The following is a 24,027-nucleotide window of genomic DNA, read 5'->3' as shown; positions in this document are numbered from 1 at the left end:
GGATAAGTGGAGGATTTCAGTTTGGGAGGGGAAACCCACTGGACTTTGGGAATGCCATCTAGACTCAGAGGCCTAACATCATTCACTGCACACTCTGAGTCATGTGTTTTGAATATGAGTTATGATTGCATATAATTTACATGAAATTATATCAATAACAACCTCCTTTAAGTCAGAATTAAAATGAGAAATGTAGAAGATGAAGTGATGGCTAATAACTATTGAAAGTTAAATTACTATTGAAAGCTAAACTACCTGAAACTGCTCAATAGAAAAGGGGGAAAAATAAAATATTTCAAAATTTGAAGTGTATTTGGTAGATCTTTCCAACATTTTTATAAAACATACCCTGTAAATTGCTTGAAGTTGAAGCACTATTAGTCATCGTTACTGATGTATGTTCATCTGCCTTGGTTTGGCTGCCTTTGAAGTTATGCTGGCTCCTATTATCCATTGCACTTTATGAGCAAAGGCAATACAGAGCAAAAACAACCAACATACAAGACAGCTTTGTCGTTTGCACTTTACCAAATGGGCCTTTGGTTTGAGATGGTGTCCTTCTGCAGGCCATAGAGACCCACCTCATCCGAAAGTCGAGCGGGGGCCTGACGTACATCGCCGAGTGGAAGGGTGGATTGCTGGAACACAAGATGGGACACCTCACTTGTTTTGCTGGAGGCATGTTTGCTCTGGGAGCAGACGGAGCCCCCAGTGACAAGACAGGCCATCACATCGAGCTGGGTGCTGAAATTGCCAGGACTTGCCATGAATCCTATGACCGTACACGTGAGTACCATGTTGCAGAGTTTGGCTGCACTGCTTGCCTTCATGAAGGCAGCCACTGGTGGTTTTGCATAAAGCTGAATGACAACTGGAGCACAGTGAGAAGTGCTCATCCCTTCTGAGCAAATGCTGCCTTGCTTTAAGAGTAGTTTTTAAAATGGCTGCTCTGTTTTATGAATAATTTCTGTGAACCTGAAGCGTATCTCCTCACTGTAGTAATTGACATGGTAGTTACATAACAGTAATTAACAAGCTTCTTTCACTATGCCAATTTCTGTATAGCTGAATACAAGTCAGAGAGGTTCTCTGTTCATTTATGCATCAATATAGGTATTACTCATGTTTTATGCACAAAAGAATATTTTACACTCAGTTCTGTTGATATGATGCTGCAAACAATAGAATTGCACAAAGAAAGTGGATTTCTGTACAAGAAATTTCTTTGGATTTTATCATCTTCTTATATAAATAACCCTGGCAGCATTTCAGGTCCCAGAGTGTATTTTCCAGTTTGATATAGAAAAGTAAATACCCTCATCTTTTAGGCGAAATTTCACTTGTTGCTAGTTACACTAAGTCTTCCAGAATGCAAATGTTAGCATCGCTGTTCAAACTGTAACAGCCATTTAAGGCATTGGTGAAGAACAGCTCTCTCCTACTCCAAATTATTTATAAAATATTAAAAACAGGAGGAGCTGCAGTATCTTTCATAAATTATATCAATTTGGGTAACCTGGCTTTGTGCCACATAAAAGCCTAGCTTGATTTGGTAATTTGGGGAGTTTGATTTGGTTACATAATTTGAAACATTTTTCAATGTCTTTATTTTAGTCTGTGCTATTTTATTGGCTAGGAATGAAACTGGGACCAGAAGCCTTCAGATTTGATGGTGGTGTTGAGGCCATTGCTACAAGACAGAATGAAAAATACTACATCCTACGACCAGAAGTCATAGAGACCTACATGTACATGTGGCGCCTCACTCACGATCCAAAGTACAGGGAGTGGGGATGGGAAGCTGTTGAGGTAATGCTCTCTTGGACTTTTTGGTTGTTAAATCCTAGTAATATTGTTAAGTGAGTTATTGAATGATAGCTGGACATTGTTCAGCAATTGGAAGCTGAATATTTATTTTAAATCAGGGATATCAATTCAGATTTCCAGGACTTCATTTGCCAAATAGATGACATTTTGACAAAACCAAAAACTGCTGATATTGTATAATAGAAAAGTACCTTGTTATTTCTCCATCTTAAATACTTCTAGGATTAGGGGTCGCATTTGGATGTACTGTCCCAGATGTTGAGTGTTGCTGCATGTGAATGGAAAGTGCATACATGTGTCAGATTTCAGCCTTGGATATGGAAATAAGTTTTATGAAATGTATTTTCAGTAATCATTTTAATTAAGGTGACAAAGGCCAGGATGAAGGACTAGATAGTACCAAACAAAACCATGTTACTTTCAAACAACGTATGTTATATGGACAAAACTCCCCAAATGACAGCAATCTCTTCTAGATTTGAATTTTTTGTCCCACTGGCCTTTGAGCTTCAAGCCGTCATGCTGAACCTAGCTAATTTGTGTTTGTCTAGCACAAGCCTTCCAAAAGGGCAGCTAGTCTACACTGCAAAGAATGGGCTTGCCAAATCCATTGTTTCCCTCATTTCAGCAGTTAATCACTCTTGCTCTTAAGGTTGAGAGCCTTCAGATTTACCATGTTTCATCCTCCAGATATGGGTCCTTATTACACTTCTCTCGAGTTCACTTCTGTCCTCCTCACACTGACATTGCCCTTGCTAAATTCACTGACATCTGATAGGAAATACAGCAAGCAGAAGAACATTATTTTTCTAGCTTTGTGTACTTAAGAAAAATGAAAAAAAATCAAAACTCTCTGCAGTATTTTGTTGACAGTGACCTCTCTTGTGCAGAGGTATTGCTTTCCAGGATTTCAAAAATATCCTGTTTGTCAGTTTACCCAACACCTCTTGCTTCTAGAAGTGTAGGATTACAACCTTCTTGGAAGGGCTTACACCACTAGTTACAGAAGGTTGCTCTGCTCTGAGGGTAGAACATGTAGACTTGTGCCCTACAATTTCTCATCCCTAAGGGACCCTGCTAGAGAGCTGTTACTGGGTTATGACCCCATAAACCAAACTCCCTCCACAGCAACCAAGATTTGTAAATGTATTCAGTATTCACTGTGTAGATATTGATCATATCAAAAATGTTATGCAAATGCTGTTGAGCATTGAAGAAAAAAAGGTTATTTCAAGCCTGGTAATTAGATATCCTCCAGGAATTAAATTTAAGGCAAAATCTGCTTTCCAAAAAAGAATAGTAGTATTACCTCTGCTTATACTCTCAAACTTCTTGCCTGAATATTCATGATTGTTCCATGCCTGCACTGAGCACTGTATTCAGCTAGGTAGAGAGCAGTTATTTAGGGCATTGTATTTGCCTCCCTCAGGTGTTGGCTCTGGGGGGCCCTGAAACAATATGCTTCTGAATTACTAATTCCAAAGCAATTTCGGTTTTAAAACCTCTAATTTCGAGGGCTGTTCCCTTACTTTCTTCTTTGCTAACACCACCCATAGCACACATTTTACAACTGGAATCTTCCCAGGCAGATTATAATTGGCATATTTACAATGGCTGTTTGTGGAAGTCATCCCATCAGGCTTCAGCAATGCCAACTGTTCCTTCTCTAGGAGATGTTTTTCCTGACTCATTGTTACTGCCCACACTGATAACATTTTTATAAACAATTGAAATGTTTTCCTTATTATTATTCTTTACCCATTTGGTTCAGTTTGTTTGTGTTTCTTTCAAGTGGGTACACTTGTTTACCTCCTTCTCACTCCCCACGTGTCCCTTGTTTAACATTCTTGCGGTTATTCTCAATCTGGCTCTAGCACAGCCAGATGGGTGTGGGAGATGCAGCTGGTCCCATTCTGCCCGGGGCCCGTCTTCCACTGTCCTAACGTGCAGTTGGGTGTTTCACAAAAACAAATCTTTCAGCTTTCCAGAATTATGCAGTCAGTTGTAGGTTTAAAATCTTTTTTCTTCCCGTTCTCTCTTGGTGTTTACAGTCATACTGCTCTACCTAATGCAGTATTTTTTTGTTACAGCACATATCATGCTAGCTTACCGTAACTATGTCATAAATTCTGTTCCCTCTTGCTCCTTAATGCTGCCCCAAAGAGCACTGACCCATTCTGTCCTTGGGGAAGCCCCCAACCACTGAGGGTCATTGGTTTAATTACCAGTACCTGTTGCACAAAGGGGAACCTGAGACTGAAACAAGAAAAAAGAGGAAACTAACAATCAGACCATTTGGATTTTGTCCAAAAAAAGTTATTCTTCATATGTTTCATGTCCACTTTTAACTCATTACTCTGGCAATAAGAACTCTTCAGGTTTTTTTCCCAGTGCCTTTGGGGTAGAAAAGGAGGCAGTTTTAGAGTCATGACTTCTAAACTCTCTGATAAGTCTCTTAAGTCTTTCTCTAACTTTATAGACTAAAAATATGCTATAGCCTCTCCTTTTTTCTTTGTGAATTTGCTTTGCTGCTTTGAGTCCAAGGTAATTTTGTATGTACTTCAGCAGCTGGAGAAAATGCAGTTATGACCACCAGCAATATCCACTGTTACTGAGTCAGAAAGGTTTTATCAGCTTAGCTCATGAAAGCCTCCCTTTCTGCATTATAAATGTAGCACATATTTTAAATTTGTATCACTTCCTTTGTTTTTCCCTTTATGATAGTTTGAGACCGTCAACCAGCTTTCACTGTGCTTGATGTTTTCCATTACTGTATCATAACTGATCCCAGCCACCCTCATTTTCTGAGAACTACTTATTTAAAATGTGTTTGATTGTTTCTTCCTGCCCACCACTACCCCTATCACTGTGAACATCACTGTTCTCTCAAAGTGCAGGAGAGGCACAAAAGCCCATCGCTGCCAGGATGGTTGACAACCTAGAGCCTTTTTATCTTACTAATCCTGCAGGTGGATGTCCTGTTCCTTTAGTTAGGTGGAAAGTAGCTTTGAGGGATGAGGTGCTTCATATTTGCATCAAGCAGATACCACCAGAAGGCAAACATGGGGCAAGTTAACCCCTTAGTTTACATAATAGCAATGCCTCCAGGTACCTTTATGATCCCTCTGAACTCAAAGAATGCTGAAGAACATTGGAGCATATAAATGGTAAATGCAATTTACTTTTATTTTACCTCGCCCTGTTTAGAATGCAGATATTTCCTCGCATAGTAGCCTTATCCTTCAAGTTCGGCTTCTGCTGTGCCTTGAAAAACATCATCTTTTGTTTGACATTGAAAATGCAGACACAGATGCAGAATTTGGAATTCATTGCAGGTTGAAGTAGACAAGAGGGAAGGAATACCAGCCATAGGAAATTACTTCTTTAAATTTAAGTATATTTGTCATTTAGTGAAAGTGTCCAGGAAAATTAAAGAACCTAAAGACACGTAAGAAAAGACAAATGGGCTGTTATATTTTAAAGGATCTCTTCTGGAGAAAAATCCCTTTTAAATATACAATAGGCAGCTTACTCTCCAGCGAAAACTAAGGAGAGCCTGACGTGCAAGCCAAATGTGTGCAGACAGCTACAGGGACTCCAGCAAAATCAAGGACGTTTAGGATATCTACTCACAGCAAAACACAGATCTTAAAGAGCCTTTAGAGCAGGGGAAGGTGATGAATATTTCAGTAATTATTAGTGACTCTTAGTCCCATCTGTCTTCAGAAAATACTTACTCTGCCTGGTTTAGATATATCCTCTGCCTTGCTTTTTAGCTTGTGTGTTTTGAAATGCAGCATCTTTCCCTAAATAAAATCTACACATCCTGTACTCACTTCAGTGGTATTTGTAGTAACTTCAGAAAGGGAGGAACCAGTAATCTCCTGGCTCTCTCTTGGAGGGGGATAAAGCCACAGGTATTTCTGCCTGAAAGTTGTTGTTCCAATACCATCTCTACAGAAAACACCTTGTTTCACAGTGGTGTGGTCCTGAGTGAATGCAGCCATCCACAATCCTTACTGTGATTTTCATTGCAAGAAGTTATTTACAGTTAAGTAGCATTTTCTGAATTTGGTTTTCAATAATGGGTTGTTTTAAATATAATCATCTTAAATTCTCTTTACTCCTTCCTTATACTGTCTGATACCAGAGAGTAGTTGTAAAAGAGAAGAAAAAAGAATGGAGTAAGAATATTTGTAGCCTTGTTAAATACATACATTATAAATAAAAAAAAAACCCTGGTAATTAATATTTTTAAATATAGTAGTGATAAGATAACCAATATTCAAATAGTGTATTGGATAGCAGTATATTTAAAGAAGTTATGGCTCATCTATATGCATATAGGTACCATCTTTCTATTGTAAACACCTAAGATAAAGAAAAGCAACAAAGTTTATTGAATAGTCTCACTGTATATACCTTCTACAGTTCCAGCATCTTTTTTTGCCCTTTTATAGATACTTTTCATCTGATCTTTTTTCTCCTTCATAAATATAGGACATTCCCGTGGACAGAAAAGAAATTGTATTTTTAGGTGGCCCATGTACTCCTTTTTATTGTGAAATAGGAATCAGTCATCTGTTTTACACCTTTCAACTGAATAAAGAGTTTGGAAACTAGCTGGAGAAAAACACATTGTTATTGTTACAGCTAAATTATGTTGTGTTAAGTCCTGGCTCTCTATCTACGCCTGTGTAATAGACAAAGATTTTTCAGAGAGGTAGCAAAGAAAAATATGACTGCTTCACAAGAGAAATTCAGTCACAGCCCAATATCAGTGGTTTCCCATTGAAAAACTAAATAATTGCAAAGAGAACCCATATAACTTACACAGAAAATGGAGAGTTCCCTTTTCTTCTTTTGAAGGGATTTGCAGGACATAAGGAAAAGACTGATCTCTAGTATGGTGTTCAGTTATGTCACAATCATTTTAAGTACCAAAATATGACCAAAAAAGGTATAGGTAACACAGTTTCCAAAGGCTGAGACTGGGAGAGAAAGGCTATTGTTACTCCTATTAAAAAAAGGAAAAATAATATAAGTGAAAATCCAAATGTCCTTAAATCCTTATACCCATACATCTTTCCTTCTGAAAGCTGGTTTGTGTTCACTTTTTATTCATTTATTATTTTGCTTCTCTTCCTGAATATGAATTATGGTATGCCTATGTCTTTTATTTAAAGAGTTTTCTATATAGACATTTACCAAGTTTTCACCTCTTTATCAAAAGAATTGTGCCAATTGTTTTTTGCTAGTTTTATTGTCAAACAGAAAAACTGACATATTATTCATTTCTTAAATCCCACTGATTTGGGTGTTCTCTTCCCTGCTTCAGGCACTGGAAAAACACTGCAGAGTAGACGGCGGCTATTCTGGCATTAGAGATGTTTATAACAATCATGAAAGCCATGATGATGTGCAGCAAAGTTTCTTCCTTTCAGAGACACTCAAGTAAGTTAAGAAAGTTGACTTTCATTAATGTGAAGTAGTTCTGTGTATCATCTTTACTGAAAAGTATTTATCATTAGTACCCTTGACACTCTCATGTAACAAAATCTGAGTGAAATAGCAGAGCTCTTCTTAGGTGACAGGAAGCAAAATTGCCTTTTTTTTTCCCAGTCTGTGTCAATAAACTAAATTCCCTGACTTCTGCAAATTATCTTAACTTCTGATAAAGGTACTGTTAAGGGAAAAAACCAAATGCTTTCATTATCTATCAACATGTCCTTAATTTTTAATGAGATTAAACTTTTGTCTTGATCTCTTCAGTTCTGAGTTTGGTTTTTTGGGTTTTTTTTTTGTTTGGGTTTTTTTTGTTTTGTTTTTTGGCTTTTTTTTTTTTGCTGTGCAAGAAAAAATCAGCTATGCCATCTCAACAGGGTGTTTAATACTCAAGTAAATTAAATATTAATCATTATTATGTGAAAATCACTTCCCTGATGTGGTCTCATTTCCTGCCTTTTTATTTTTTTTTTTTTTTTCTTTTGCCAGGTACCTGTATTTGCTGTTTTCTGAAGATGATCTTCTTCCATTTGAACACTGGGTCTTCAACACAGAGGCTCATCCTCTCCCTGTTCTTCACAAAGATGATGGGAATAAAGAAGAAAACCAGAAATAGATGAAGATTAATTTATACTTTGTTTCATTCCTTACATTTCCAGGACTAGGGCTCATGATTTGGTTTTAAATTCCTAAGTTAAATTTTTTAATCAAGTGTTTTGCAGTCTGTTTTCTTTAACAGTAAATTTTTATGAATGTACCCAATTAATTATGATAAAACCTTAGTCCTCTAATTCAGATTTATACCTTCTCAGAAGTGAAATAGGATATCTTCCCAGATTCTGTTAGGCTGCAGTGTCATTTTGGCCAAAAAAAGCAGAAGGGGTCTGCATGTTAATTGTTTCCTGTTACACTTTTAATTTGACTGCAAAATTCTTCTCTCCTCTGTGAGGAGATGTATGCTTTAAGCTGTAATATTTTGCCATGTTGCAAAAAGCCATATTGAATTAAGTATAAAAAGCTTTTTCTTTTTTTTTTTTTTTTTTATGTTCTATGTTAGTTTGTTTTGTGTGTCATCCAGGACAAATCTTGTGACTGTGACAGCCTCTTCTTATGCGGGTCTATCATTACTTGCTGGAGTATCTGATGTATTTCACTGTCAATGAAGTCGACATAGGGGTATTTTCATCTCATGCAGACACAACTCTGAAACTGCAGTATAAGTTGAAGTTAGATTAAACTAGTTTCTATGGATTTAGCACATTAGTTAGCAGACCTTAGTTTTTCAGGTTTTGATTAGAATATTGTAATAGAATAAATTGTTTCCTCCCGTTTCTAGGTGGTGTTATTCTTATGTCTTTAGTAAAGCTACTATGGGGTAAAATAAGGTAATAATTTCATATTAAGAGAGGGACTATTAACCTTCTTTATATGTTTAGTCCAGTAGCTTTCATTTGGTTGGTTGGCAAAAAAAAATCCACTCAACAACATTTTCCTGGAAGTTCAGAATTATATCAGATACGGTTTGTTTGTTTTTCTGTTACTTTTGCAAAGATTTAGGTGGGTACAGACTTGACACCAGGCTTGATGGGTAATTGTCACAAAGCAATTTGATGTATCTGTATGAATGAAGATGGACATTCAGATGCCTTGAAGGAAACCTGTGTCCTCAAAAGAAGAGAAGTCATTCAGAGAGGAAGTTATCCTGCATGGAACTAAAACTTTCTGACAGAAAGTTCTGAGTTTTTTCTTGTCTGAAGTAACAGAAATGCAATGTGCTTAAAAAATATTCCCTAGAGTAAAGGCCTGGCTTACTAAGAAAGGCAACAGCTTTGCCAAAAAATGTTTTGCTCTGTGGCATCACCAAAGGGAAAAAGAAATGAGGCATGATTAATTCCTGTTTCTACTTGGTTTGAAGTGGTTTACATGATTTTTAAGTCTACCTGTTTTCATTTAGTGATGGGATGACTTCCATACATTTCAGGTAGGAAACACCTGGCTTCCCATTCTGAGAAAGAACATTATTCATTGATTGGACTGCAGTGGAACAAATCTGGTTCTGAACAGTAACTTTCTTGAATGGTATTTAGTAAGATAGCTCACATGTCCAGCATTGCTAATCACAGCTGAGGGAACACATTTGTTTAAGCTTTAGAATACATTTTTTCTATGCTGATAGAGGTCTGCAGTGGAGGTTTTCTTAGGTAGAAGCCAAAAATAACTAATTACACTTTTATATATAGCAGCTGGAAGCTGATCTATAGAGCTTGCCTTTGAGTCTGTAAAGACATCACTGCCTGTTGCCTCCCCTGCTGACAGAGAAGGTGGCACGTGCCACACAATCTGCCAAAGACTCTGATGTAGGGGACAAGGCAAGGATCCACTGATGCTCCAGCACAGGCTTGGCAGAGCTGGCCATTCCTATGTGGGAGTAATTGGGGCAGCTTGGTGAGCCTGGGCCACCCAGCACTGGGAGAACGGATAGAAATGGATGTGCAGGTAAAGCCTGCTTACACAGAGCCAGGCACAGTGGCTCAAAATTTTTGCTCCACTGTTTTTTAAAATTATTATTTTCTCTTTTAAAATATGTATTCCCTCATGGCACAGCAGGTTTCTGAACCCAGCTGAGGAAGGATGAGGTCTTGACTCTCTCCTCTGTTGAAAATCAGAAATCCTGCTGCTTTTGATTCTCCAGAATTATTACCACTGGAGGACTATACTTCATTGTATTTCTTTATAAATAGTATTTATAAGGGAGATTTTTTCCATCCCCTGAACCACCATAGCTGTGGAATAAAACTAAAATATTTCCTCTCTTTTTAACATGTTACGATAATTTTTTTTTCTTAGTAATGCTTACTGGGTCACCTGCTGCTACTTCCCCTCAATGTATGTGCTGCTTTAGACCTCATCTCAGTTAAATAACTAGAAAAGCTCAGACAGAAACAGTCTTTGAGAAGTCTGTTTTCTAAGCCACTTTCTACATGGTTTTCTTAACCAAGGTTTGCTTCCCCCAGCTGTCTGTAGTGAAGTTGCTGGTACTTAGCGAGCTGAAGGGAAGAGCAGAGAACCAGACAGGTCTTCTCCACATTTCAAAAGCGGGCTCCAGTCACAGGGCTCTACGTTCATTGGGTCTTATGTACTTAAATATAAGCATCAAGGTTGTTTCCTTGTAAAATGGACATTTCATAGCGTGGAATTTTTCTTAGCGTGGGAGTTAGGATGATCTGAAAGAGCACAAATTTGATGTGGTATTGGTATTCAGGTTGTATGTACAAACTGCACTATACTGTACTTTTTGTAAAGTAATGTAAGTAGACGAGAAGATTGTACAACGTGTAGATCTGCCAGCTGTAAGAAAAAAACTTTTCATAAACTGAGAATATATCAATTTTTCTTTTTTTTTAAATAACCCCAAAACACCAAAGTTAGAGCAATCATTTTTAAACAGTCCATATTTACCACTGCTTGTTAGATCAGTAAGATAACATGCATTTTAATTCCCATTCACTTAACTCACTTCATGGAAGTGGCTAGTGATGGTGACTTTGTGTTCCCAGTCATTCATAAGAGCAAAAGAAACTGCTTATTGTTGGGGGGGGGCGGGGGGCAGAGGCAGGGGGGGAGAAGACAGTGACATGGACACATTATCTTTGCATAAATGCACTGCCCACACTTCTTCCATTTCTTTGTAGCATAATAATGCATTTAAATCCACATACGTTGGGTCCCAAGAGGTAGATCCCTTTAAATGGCACCAACATTGTTTCACAGGGAGAAAAAAAATTTTTTTGATTGTTTGTGAGATAAATATTGCATACGTGTTGGTTATACACAGATTTTTGCAATGCCCAATAGCTCACTGTTTCTATGGTAACTTCATACATACCCATTCCTATCATGTATTTAAATTGGTTTTGATTTGTACATACTCCATTTATTCTTTTCATCTTTATATAAACTGAAATTATGGAATACATTATAGATCAAGATGCTTAATTTTTAAGAACTTATATTTGTAAAAATTTCTCTATTGTGAATAAAGTCTTTTAATATATCCGTTCAACTGGTTATAGTTTTTCTTACGTGTGTTGGAGAAGTAACTACAGGAATCTGCTGCATATTCTGGTTTACCTGCTGTACACACAAATTTTTGTCAGTACTCTGTGTACTTGTTAAGATGCTGTTCTTAATTAATGTCGGCGTATAGAATTTCTACCACTGAAATAAGTTTCTAGGAATTTTTGTCAATAAAATTCAGCATACCAAATGTATTTTGGTAGAAAACGAGCCTGCTAATGAAAAGAGGGAAGCTGGGAAGTGGGAGGTGGCAGGCAATAAGCACAGTGAAGGTCAGTCCCTACAATTCATGCTCTGCACAACACAAGTGGGCAAAGCTAAATGCCATTTAGGAGCAAACAGCGCAGTGGAGATGACAAGGCTGTCACAGTGCCCAGTGTTACATGACCATGTAATGAAATCCTGTCGTTAGCCCATGCACCAGAGGAGAGGGAAACAGTTGTCATAGGAACTGTAACTATATTTTGTTTCAGAAGGACATTAAGATTTCCAATCTAAATATTGAAATAACAGCTACACCTCCTGGATAACCTTGTTTTCTCTGTTTAGTAGAAAGCCTCCTCCCAAGATGATACTGAAATAAACTGCTGTGGTTTTACAGAGCAGTCTCAGTAGTATCAATTTCTGTCAAATGACTTACTCATTAGACCTGCTTAAATCATTTTTGAGGGCAGCTCTGAGATTTTTTTGCAGCAGTTTCAGCTACACAGTGAAGTCCTTGGGGCAGTCAGCAGACAGTGCCCTCCTGCAGCTGGCCCCAGGACTAGACAAACTGCTACTCAACAAGGCAAACTGAACTGATGCAAACCTTCCTGCAGACTGATTCAGAAGAGATGTAAACGCAAGCCTGGGTTAGAACTTCAACCAATTCACTCTCCTTAATTGGATGCTTGGTGTGGTTTGTTTTTTTCAGGGGAAAAGGGAACTAGGACTGAGTTGACAATTAGTTAAGACAAACAGGATTTGCCCCATTTGCATTCCCCTATAGCCTTGCTCTATCACAAGAGGAACTCAGCGCTCACACGGCAGCCTCTGCTATGGAAACAGCCCTTCATCTGATCCGCCTTAATCTTGGGATTAGTCTGTCCTAGTTGATCTCAAATGCAGGAGGAGAGATTACACATTGAAAAGCAAACTGCCAAACCCAGGAAATGGTCACTGAGATTCAAGAGTTCCTCTCTGAATACTGCAACAAGAGGTAAACCACAGGGTTTTGTTTTCTCCTGGGTTTATGCATTCATACATGCACAGAGTGGTGGATGGAACAAGTCCCACATCTGCAGAATCCAGCTAGAGCCCGGCAGGCTGTTAGCATTATTCCAAAGCCAGCACTTTGACTGGCACCTCATGTCTCAGATACCTGCTTCTCTGTCTGCACCACCTCTCACTCACCCTGTAAACTCACCATAATAAACCCTCCCACTGGAAACCTCTCTTAACTTTCACGGGCTCTCCAAACTCTGTGAACAATTTGCGGCCAAGTTGTGGAAGGTTGTTTGTCTTTTGCCATTCTCGTGCCAACATTTTACAGGACCACTCTCATTATTAATATTTTATGTCTTCATTCCAATTGTGTGCTGCTTTCACATTATCAATCTAAGTAGCTCAGAGCTATTATTAGTCTTGACCACCTCAAGTTAGTAAAAGTTATTAAAAAAAAAAAAAGTTAATTAAAGAAAAAAGCCAATTGGCAGTGTGGTTTTAATGTACAGTAACAATCTTGTCCAGAAAAAATACAATTGTCCACATCTTACTTTAATCCCAAACCTGAACATTTCTCACTAAAAAAGTGAGAGAACATGCAGACTCTATTTGTGTTTTATACGAAGATATATTTACAGATGTAAGCAAACCTTACAACTATCCACTTCTGCCATAGGATTTGGTAGACTGTAATATAGTTCTCAGTATCTAATTCTTACTTCTTTCTGTTCCAAAGCGAAAAACGAGGAGGAAACAGTGTCACACCGAAGTATATGAACATTTTCCAGTAGAGCATTAATTGGCTGGTCACGACTGAAACCTGCTTATGCAATCTTCCATCTTTATATCCGTGGTGTCACCAAAAATGGGCTAACAGGGAGAAGTTTCTTGCATCAATGAACATTTTTCTTTCTAAAAATAACTTGTACAGCAAGAGAACCAGCTCCATTTAAGTCAGTGGCAAAATTGCTCATTTTAGCAAAGTGAATTTTTTACTCAGAGAAAACAGTTCCATAGAATTTTACATGGAGACTTGTGGAGTGGATAAAGCCTTAGGGACTCTTGAGGGAAAGGCAGCAGACATGCCACGTTTCTCTTTCTTTTATTTTTTAATATCCTACAGATTATCTGTTTCTCAAATATAGTTTAGACAATAAACATCATGTATGAATTTATTCTCACTAAGCAAACTCTCCCTTTTCTTAGCACTCAGAGCTGTTTTTCCCCAGTGAAAACAAATCAGTGGCTTCAACTCAGCTGTTGCTTGGCTTCTTTAATGGAAGTGTGCATGTCTTAACTTGAATAGCTTCAACAAAATTTGAAGCTTTCTTTTCTCTATCATTCTAAAGTGTTTTAATATATCACGTATATCACTCTGTTTCCAACAGCTGGCTGCCAAATACACACAAAGCCAAATCTTCGGCTTTCATATTTTGCATACAAAATCCTGCAGCCTCTTTCCATTTCTCAGCAAAAATTTTACAGCCAGACACAGTAGAAAATTCCCATTTTGTGGGACTCCATTCATTTTATGAAATATGCTGACAACTACTTACAAGCATGACATAAATATTATATGTTAAAATAGAAGTACGCTTGTCAAATAAGAGGCCATTTTAGTGTGCATTAATAATAACAACCATTTCTACTCTGTAGTGTCATAAAAATAAAGCAGTTACGTAGACACATTCTCTTCCTGAAAATTTTTACAATGAGGTGAATCTAAGTCACTGGGCAATTATTCAAACATGAAAAGGGTGTAGGGAGATCAGCAGTGAAAAGAGTAAGGCAAAATGGGTCACTGAAAGCATTGGGTTGAAAGGAAGATGGCAAAGAGACAATGACATAACTTCTAAACAGGAAATACTACATCAGACAAGATGATCCATGAGAACAGTAAGGTACTTCAGAATGGAGGAGGAGAAAGAACCAGAGATAATGGGTATGAATCACAATCTGGGCACTTCAAAAGCATCATCTTCAGACAGGCCAAGAATTGAAAAATGGCACTTCCTTTCAAGGACTGGAGCTCACAGAGCAGACACGCTACAGAGGGAAACTACAGTGTACCTGTTCTGCATCTGCAGGGGCACTGACTTTGAAAATCACACGTTGAAATCAGTCATTGAAAACATTTAATTTTTGGGGGGGGGGTTGTAGTAAGAAGTACCCAAATATTACCCTGCACTGCAAGATGATCTTCTGCCATCTCACAACTTCAAAATTCTCCTCCCTCAACATGGTGTATCCTGCTTCCCCATGGCACAGGAGGCTGCTGGATGGCTGAACACCTGCCTGCCCATGGGAAGCAGTGAATTAATTCCTTGTTTTGCTTTGCTTGTGTGTGCAGCTTTTGCTTTCCCTGTCTTTATCTCAACCCATGAGTTTTCTGGCTTTTACTCTTCCAGTTCTCTCCCCAATCCTGCTGGTGGGGGAATGAGGGAGGGGCTGCCTGGGGTTAAACCACAGCACCAAGAAAAGTTGCAATTATTTGTGCATAGGTCTCCTTTCTTGGGTTATTAACTCTCTGTCCTTAGCTTCTACACTTCACATTTGCTTGAACCCCTCACTGGATTTGTCCTTTCACTTGGAGGTGGGAATCTAGAGGCATTCTTCAAGTAAATCACCAAGAGAGGCATACAGACCTTTAAAGGTTAGGGGAGATGGAGATTTCCCTGAACTCACACAGCTCTCCCCTGCCTACCCAGACCTCAAGCATTCGTACAGCTTCCTATATTTGAATTGGCTTTTTTTAAAATCCTGGTGGCAAATCCCAGCCCAGGCTGCAAAGCATAAGGATTAGCACTTGGGCTCGAGCAATCACTGGGGACTTCAGCAAGTCCTAGGCTGAAGCTGTTTGCAGTGTTTAGCCAAGAGCCCCAAATTGTTGTAAACAACAGTATTCACAGATCTGCAGCATGATGAGCTGATTAAAAGCCCAGAAGTACCAGAAGTACCATATGTGATAGTACTGACACAGCAGCATCTTCAGAGTAATTATGGGGAATGTTATAAAGAGGCACAAAGTATTTTTCTGTCCCCAGTTACCAGCCATAATGTGTAAAAAATTCATTAAGAAAGGGCAGCCTGCACATCATCACCACTCAGAGGAACCAGAAAGCCCACAAAAATGAAAAGAGAAACATAATCATTATATTAATTACTGATAATGCAAGGTTTAGCAACTCCATTTCCTATTATAATAGCCCAGCTTCAAAAAGACTGATGCAAACACTTAGGAAACACAACACCAGAAACGAGCCAGTCTCCTTGCTTAGCTTTCTTAAGAGCCTAAAAATGCTGAAAGTGACAAGGTTAGGCAAAAATGGACATTTTGTGGGGTTTAATCCATTGATACCAATAAGCAAACATTACCCACACTGCAGAACCAATGCATTTTTGCTAGTCCCATAGATTTTATAAAGCACCTACTTGAACCTTTGAAAGCCAGAGGCCATTTCAGAGGCAATCCAGAACTCCTCTCTTGCTCAGCTTTCAAATATAAAACACACACCACCCCTGCTGTCCTTCTCCCCAGTGGCAGAACAAGGTTCCAAGGTTCTCCAAAGTTAGCAATGTAGCATCTTTACCTCTTTTCAAGCCTTTTTAAAATTTCTTTTTACATCCGCTTCATCCTTGCCCGAGTCTCTCACTTCAGGCAATCTCTAAACCCTGAGAGGGAGCTGCTGTTCAGCCCACACCACAAAGCAGAGCCCTGACCATCCTTTCACTTGGGGATCTTCATGACATTTTCACTAGTAACAGTCCTGGAAGGAAGTTCCCAAGCACATTTCATTTGTGCCTTCAGTCCAGCTTATTTGTCCAACAAGGTAGAAGATGATGTACTCCATCTGAGTCTCATAATGCCTACTCCCACAGGCCCCAGTCTTTTCATCTTATTACTATATAACTTTAAAACCAAAGGATATTTGCTTTTCTTTCAAGATTACTTTCCACTCTGTCCCCAGGAAAGATGTGAAGACTGAAATACTCTTGGAACAAATATATCAGCCACAGGAGAAGGAGAGAAGGAAATGCTCTTATTGAAACATAGCAACACAGCAGCACCACACCAGAGTCCTGTTTTCTGGTGCCTTACTTGGGGAGAGCAAATCCCTCTACAAACTAGCCAAGAATTAGATCTGTATTTACAGGAGGCAGCATGTACACCACGCACACTAAATGACTCACCCGAGGTTACAGAGCCAGGCAGTCAAACCCCCTCAGCACAGCTGCCAATTCTCAGCTCCACTCAGCTTTCCAGCTGCTAAACAATAATCTTTTTCCCATTCCCATGTAAGACATGAGCCAATTTTACTTTTATGAGACTAAATTACCTCTATTCATCTCCTGTCACCGTAAATGAGTTACTAGTGAACTCTCTCATTTCTTAAAATTTTATTCACAAATGTCTTTATAATTCCGTTTACCTGTACATGAAGAGATACACGCTGTTTACACAAGCATAAATCAGGTACGATTTACTTTGCATGAAGCTGCTGTTTCTTTTACTGCTGGAGAAGAGACAAGTGTAAGTAGTGAAAGCAAGCAAAAATTTTTTACTAATTAGAAGTGGAGAGACTATGGCTAATATGCCTTAAATGTGAAAAGGTTTCAGGAGTCAGACTCAAAGAGACAGCACCATGAAGCAACAAGCACAGCAAATGTCCCTCAACATGTGAGGGCTGACTTACCTGTGGGACACCTCCTGCATCCTTTCTTTGCATTCCCTGAGGGCAGGAGGAAAAGGCACACACCATTCAGATTGGTCCATTGCTACATTGTTGGGTGCAATCAGGAGTCTGCAACACGAGAGTGCAAGAATAACCATAAATAAATTGGTGCAAAGATATACTCAAAGGGTTACCAGGAGATACCGGTCTTCGTCTTCCACCATGCACCATGAGACAGGACAGCAGGTAAATGGTCATGGCCTAACAACACTCCTGGAAAAAATATTAGATTTCTAACCATAATCCATTTCTAAATGGTGATTTAGTCTGGACATGTGGGTTTGTACCTCTCCAAGGGCTTTCTAACCTGTCAGGTTGATTTCAGACAATTTTCTACCAGAGATAAAATACTCCAGTTCCACTAACAATCACACACCATAAAAATACAAAAAAAGGAGAAAAAGGAGAGGGGATTTATGACAGCTTTTGATCCCATCAAATGTGGTGGTGGTGGAAAATCAGTTGGGAATATGGAGCCGCTCACTTTAGCAAAAATAGGAACCACACAATCAGACATCAGTAACTCACGGCAGCGCTGCTGGCTGCTCTCAGCAAGAGGGGTATCAGGGAGAGGTGGGGAGGCAGCTGCACCCCAGCAGGAACTGCAGAGTTTTGGAGGCAGCAGCAAGGGAAATCAGCAGGTTATGCTGTGCAAAGTCAGGTCTGTAAGGAAGAACCTTTGAGCAAAGACTCTTCTTTAAGCCAAAGAGAAGAAGTAGCTCCTTAGCATCTATACCTGCAACCAAGTTATTTTTCCCTTGAGGGAATGCCCAAAATGTGCCAGGTCCTTCTCCTAGCTTGAGGAGACTCCCTCCATTGCAGTTTATAATTTAACAAAATGAAAATTAAGGCTTAATTACCAAATAAGCATGTCTTATGCCTATAAAGGTTTTTCTTGTTTCCCCAGTCTTGTGATCTTTTTCAGGCTGTTTTTGACCTTCTTTGATAACTTGGAAACCATAGTCACATCAGCATTTCTGTAGCCAAAGCTTTAAAAAAATCTTTGTAAGAACCATATGAAGAAGATGAATACTTAACAATTTTTTCTCCTTCGCTAAACAGAAATAAGCAAGGCCCTGGGAGTTGTTTGGCTTTTTTCCTTTTTGGAGTTTTATTTAAGGGCAGGTAAGAGGGGAAGAAAAGGATCTTTTACTAAAAGGTAAGTCTACTACAGTTCAATGGATTTAGAATTCCCAAGTTTTCAATTAAAACCTGGATCAAAGTAACAATGAATGCCAGTTGGAAAGACTGCATTCATCTGAAAACAGAGACTAATAAGTCCAGAGCTTTCCAAACCCATCACATTCAGCAGCCCCACAAGGGATGGAGAGGAACAGCACAGACCTGCTCAGCCAGCTGGGCTGTCAAGTGGCTTTTATTTCCCTGTGCGAGAGAGCAGGAAAGGTGTTGAGCAGACAGATGATGAAAAAATGGGGGGAGGAGGGCAGAACATCAGAGGAAACAAATTCATAAGAATAATTTAATTTAGAACATAAAATTAATCCAACAAAATAGAGGAACAGATGCGATGGGATTTGAAACTCCTTCTTGGATCATATCCCCTTAACTTGACTATATTCACAATCTGAATGTGATCTTATTTATTCAGAATATTGAAACCATATTAATTAAGCAATAAAATGCTCCAGACGGCTTGTTGTTAGGATTATTTACATACTATGTGTGTTAAAGGGGGAGGAGGAGAAATCAGTATCTCCATCCTGAGAGGTGACTAAAGGCTAGAGGAAACAATTCCAGGCTTTTTATAGCATGAAGTATTCCTCTTTGCTGTTGGAGCACTTGCCACAGTCAGTTTTTCAAAGGACTCTGCTAATTAAGATATGTACTCATACAAGCAAATATTTGGCTGTCTCAGTGCTGCTGTTATCTCCCCTGTGAAGCTGAGAAAACCAAGGCAAACAGAGGAATAAGGAGATCTGAAATTTCCCCTCTCTGACCCTGCTAAGGAGACTAAGCCAGGCATCTGCACTGCCCACAAGGTGATTAGTACAGCGAGGACAAACAGATACAAATCTAGATGAGCCTTCTGGGGAGCCTGCCAAGGAACACGTTGCCTTCCCTAGCAGAAGATGTGCCACTCTTCACGCTGCCATATAACTGATGTGTGACCTTGGGTAGCAAACTACAGAGCCCGAGGCGGGGCACCGGGTTTGCCTCCAAGGTAGCGCAACAGAGGTCACATCACTGACTTCCCTGGCTGGCCAGGCCTGCCTGCTATTACAGAGCTGTGGTGTGCAGGACACAGATCAATTCTGCCTATACAAGCAAACCTGACAAACAGAAATTAAGAGCAAGAAAGAGAGGAGGGAATTCACCAACAGGTACTTGCCTAAATACTTGGGTAACAGAGGCAATACGAAAGGCATTTTCTTTCTCTACATAAAAAGAGCTCACTGTACAACCCTTGCACCACCTTCAAGTTTAGCAGAGATGGTTCCACAATCTCTTCCAGAAGGAAAGAAATAAACTCTGCTTGTGTTGAAGCTGGATTTACATTTAAGGGACACCACAGAGCTCCCAAGCAGCTAACAAACACAGGCCAGGCCCTCATGCCTGTGTAATTTACTGAGACAACTGCATCTGTGTGCTCCAGGTGCCTTCACTACTTCCCAATTGTTTTCCTTTGGAGAAGGATGAACCATTACCACCTGAGCTTTTCTTCATAGTTTTAGGTTTCCTAATCCAATGTATCAGCCAGTCCCTGCAGAGCACTGAGGAACTGATACCTGAGTAAGTACAGCTGAGAGAGGAAGGTGGAACCCAAAGTCTCTCATGGTCTGGGCTCAGTGTCCATGACCAGCAGTAGCATGATGCTTGAGGGGACAGAAGACAGATAAAAGCAGCTGGGATGAGGAAGACTCAGTCCTGCTGGGAGCCCTATATGTATATTATGGTAGTTAACAGCATGGACTTCCTCACTGCTACGGACAAACTGTTATTTTCTCCATTGTAAGAGAGTATTCTCTTGCAAGAGAATACTATTTTATTGATTTCCCTTCAGAGACTATTTGGAGGAAGGAGACTTCATCAGTAAGAAAAAAAATTTTCAGCCACCAGGGTAATAGTATGGTAGGGTACAGCAGTTTCTCTGTTTAACCTTGAGTACAGCTGCTCAAAAGGATCTTCCTCCCCTGAATCACTCTCAAGGATGTTGTTTTTCTCCCACAACCAAAATATTTATACTGAAAACTGTATTCTACCTTGCCCTCAAATAAGCATCTTGTCTGTATGTACAGTCACAGGGAGACTATACAGGCTCTATATTCCAGGTTATAAAAAGCCTGGAATTGTTTCCTCTAGCATTTAGTCACCTCTCAGGATGGAGCCACTAATTCCTCCTCCTCCCCCTTTAACACACACTGTATGTAAATAATCCTAACAAGTCATCTGGAGTATTTTATTGCTTAATGAATATGGTTGCAATATTCTGAATAAATAAGATAGTCAGATTGCTATACTGAAACCCAGAAAGCCTATGTTCAGTCAGTCACAAAAAGAGACGACACTGAGGAATGAGTAGAAGTTTCTATCAGAGCAGGAGATTACTGATCTAACCCAGTTACCTGGGAGGCCCATGTCTGAAATGCTATTTTAAATTGTGTCATTACACAGTAAGGAATTAGAATTATTCATCGTGTCTAACCTAACCTCATTACAGCTTCCGCTGGGAATAATTATTTCAAAACATTTCTTGCTCTTCAGAACCTAAGGGCACAATTATTGAATCTTCCTGAACTTGGCTCAAATGACTTCTCTAAATTCTAGGGAGTGCTCTGGCTCCCAGCACAAAGTGAACCTATCTAAAAACTAATCTTATTTGCAGCAAAGAAACACAGACAACTGCTTTACACATTCACCTACCTGCCTGGCCCTCACCATCACATCACAGCCTGTGGCTGTGTCCCTCACATGCCTTTCCATTCCAAAAATGCTTTTCCCCAGGTGGACGATCCCACCTTTCCAGTCAGGGCAATGTTACTGCTACCAAACAGTTACAAAGCAAACCTGCCCAAAATCAGGGGCTTTCCTACTTTGTTTGACCCTTCCATGCAGAAATGGAAGGGCAGTGAATGAGTGTCATCAAATGTAATTTACAACTTATGTAAGTTTTGGAGACACCCCTCACACACCCCTCATCAGCTTCTGGCAGACAAAGCTTTTCTAAAACAATGGCTCATAAGGAGGACAATACAGACACTACTTTATTTGCAGAAAATGGGTCATTGCAAATATTTCTTTCAAAATCTTGTCTGATTTGTGAGGATCAGAGTGTACTTATTAAGAAATGTGAGGTCAGCAAAAAACTGCATAAGGTTCTGGCAATGTTAGCACAGCTGCATGAGATTATCAAATTTCTGTTTAAAGGTGTAACTGGAAATGGTCTCTCAGTAATATTTCAGATTCTTTTCACAAAGATGAAGTTCCAATGAAAACATGTGCTGTGACTTCTATCAATCAGGTCTTGACTTGTCTAATACCATTTTCTATTTTATGTATAAATTAGCCTGTTCAGATCTGACCTTTGTTCTTTCAAGGATTTTTGATGTCATTTTAAATAAATCTAGGGAGCTGACATCCAAAGAGGGTTGAGATGGAAGATGTTCTCCTCTGGTGTTTTAAACTCAGATGTTCTGTCTGCTGAAAAAAAGGCACATTACATCTTCAGCTCAGGAATATTCTTTTATGTTGTTCTGATCTAAAATTATGACCAGTACAAAATATGTATAAACATTGGTTCCCAGTAAGCTACTTAAGACTTCTAGAGACAATTCAAAATTGAAATAACCTCTCCTGAAATTAGCAGACGTAAAATTATTTCATCTGCACAAATAAACAGATTGTGATGCATTTCCTGATTAGCCAGAAGAGCCCAGCAAGACAAGATTAAGTAAATCAACAGATGTAAAAGCAAGACATAATATCTCATCTAAGTGAAATGGTGAAGTGCTAAACAAAATTAATGAGGACAAAGGCATTTGTAAAAGTGGCCCAGTGTTTGTCTGAATATGTCTTAATTTTCAAAGCTCTTATTACAGCACAAGCCATAAATAAATTATTTTTTGCCTTCATAGAGTTCCAGTAACCATCATTTGGTAGTTAGGTTTGTTATCTCAGATTTACAGGGATTTCAAGGTAAAACATCAATGTATTACACAGGTCAAAATCAATTCATAACGATATAAATAAGCACAATATAAGCACTAGAAACAATATAATCACACCACCAATTTCCAACAATACAAAACTTTTATGTCTGAGCTTTGACCAATGTGCCCCAGAAACTTTGGTCTGCTGTTTGAAAACTGACCTCTCATTCAAAACATGCAAAACAAAGACTATTCCTGTTAATGAAGGAAATGGGCAAGGTTTCCTTTCAATGCTCTGCTAACTTCTTTTAAGAAAAGATAATTTTTGACACTCATTCAGGAAACCTTTTATTAGTACTAAGAACTCTGAATTATCCTTCAGTAATAGTACTGGTTTTTTCATCAAAGAACAAAGAGGGTTCAGGAATAAAGTTTTCAACATATGCATACCCTTACACCATGCTGTATATTTATATCAACAGCCCAGCACCTTCATTGCACTTATCTGGGAAAGTGAGAGAAAAATGAAGATTGTACCAGCTTTTCAGTGAGGTACATAGATCTGGTTTTAGGAGGCTTAGGAGCTGGTGGGTTTGGGGTTGGTATAGCCCTGCACTCAGCACTGTAAAATTCCAACCTGGTCCAGAAGCACATTAAGCACCTTGTTATCTCAGTTTTTCCAATGAGACAAATGCAAAATGAAGCATTTTAGGGCTCTTGGAAGCATTCCTCCTTCTACAAATGTGGTTCATTCCTCACTGCTATGATTTGTACAAATATTCTTGGTACAAAACTCTGCCCCCAAGCTAGATCTGATTATATCCTCAGTACCCCAGTCTCTTGCTTATCTGCCTTACACTAAGAGATGGCCTGTTAGTTGCTGTCAGGACAATCAGCAAGAACATCATTTAGAGCATTTAAAGATCAGTGGATGATCTCTGAGGCAATGTTTTCCCTGCACACATACACTGTACACACACAACTTGTGGCTCTGAACTTCACCCCATAAGTGTAAATCAAACAGTAAGACACAGCTTAAAACACACCAAAACACACTAAGCAAACAGAAGTTGCTTTTGCCCTGTTGTGAAGCAAAACAAACAAACAAAAAAAAAGTACATTTAATTAGAAGCAATTGTGTGTGAAATGTTTTACAGCCACTCAGCACTGCCACAGCCTCTACAATGTGTGTGGGTGAGCTCTGACAGGGCTGTGCTGCCACCCTCTGTCCTCGGCCCTCCAAGAACCAGCAGTTAATATTGGGGTGAAATTAACTTCTCCTCAACCTGGGAATCTGGGAAGCTTAAATGCTACATCGTACAAGCAGCTGATGAGCTATCAGAGCATGAGGGATCTTGTTTCACTTCCCAAACATATTAAGGTCTGCTGAGCATCCTATGCTATCCATAACACTGTGATTACAGGACCATTTGGAGGCCTGTGGTAAAATGTCTTAGCTCAGAGGAAGAGCCTTGATGAAGCAGCTTGTGAGTACCTGCAGCTGCAGGCACTCAGCATGTCAAAAAAGGAGCAAAACTCAAAGCTGACCCCATACTCATAAGGACTGAAGCAGT

General features: G+C 39.2%; 1 protein-coding gene across 1 annotated transcript in view; it reads left to right on the top strand.

The window, feature by feature from the left end:
* The window catches only part of MAN1A1 (mannosidase alpha class 1A member 1), a 142,465-nt gene extending 131,079 nt beyond the window's left edge, over positions 1-11,386 (top strand). Inside the window, exons 9-12 of the mRNA XM_038134149.1 lie at positions 567-786; positions 1,637-1,809; positions 7,166-7,281; positions 7,822-11,386. Coding sequence (XP_037990077.1) covers positions 567-786; positions 1,637-1,809; positions 7,166-7,281; positions 7,822-7,948 — 636 coding nt within the window. The 3' untranslated portion in view covers positions 7,949-11,386. The remainder of the gene's footprint in view (positions 1-566; positions 787-1,636; positions 1,810-7,165; positions 7,282-7,821) is intronic.
* Positions 11,387-24,027: the final 12,641 nt, after the last annotated feature.

Source organism: Motacilla alba, chromosome 3 (assembly GCF_015832195.1).
Source record: "Motacilla alba alba isolate MOTALB_02 chromosome 3, Motacilla_alba_V1.0_pri, whole genome shotgun sequence".
Lineage (NCBI taxonomy): Eukaryota > Metazoa > Chordata > Aves > Passeriformes > Motacillidae > Motacilla > Motacilla alba.
This window is presented reverse-complemented; position numbering and strand designations above follow the sequence as displayed.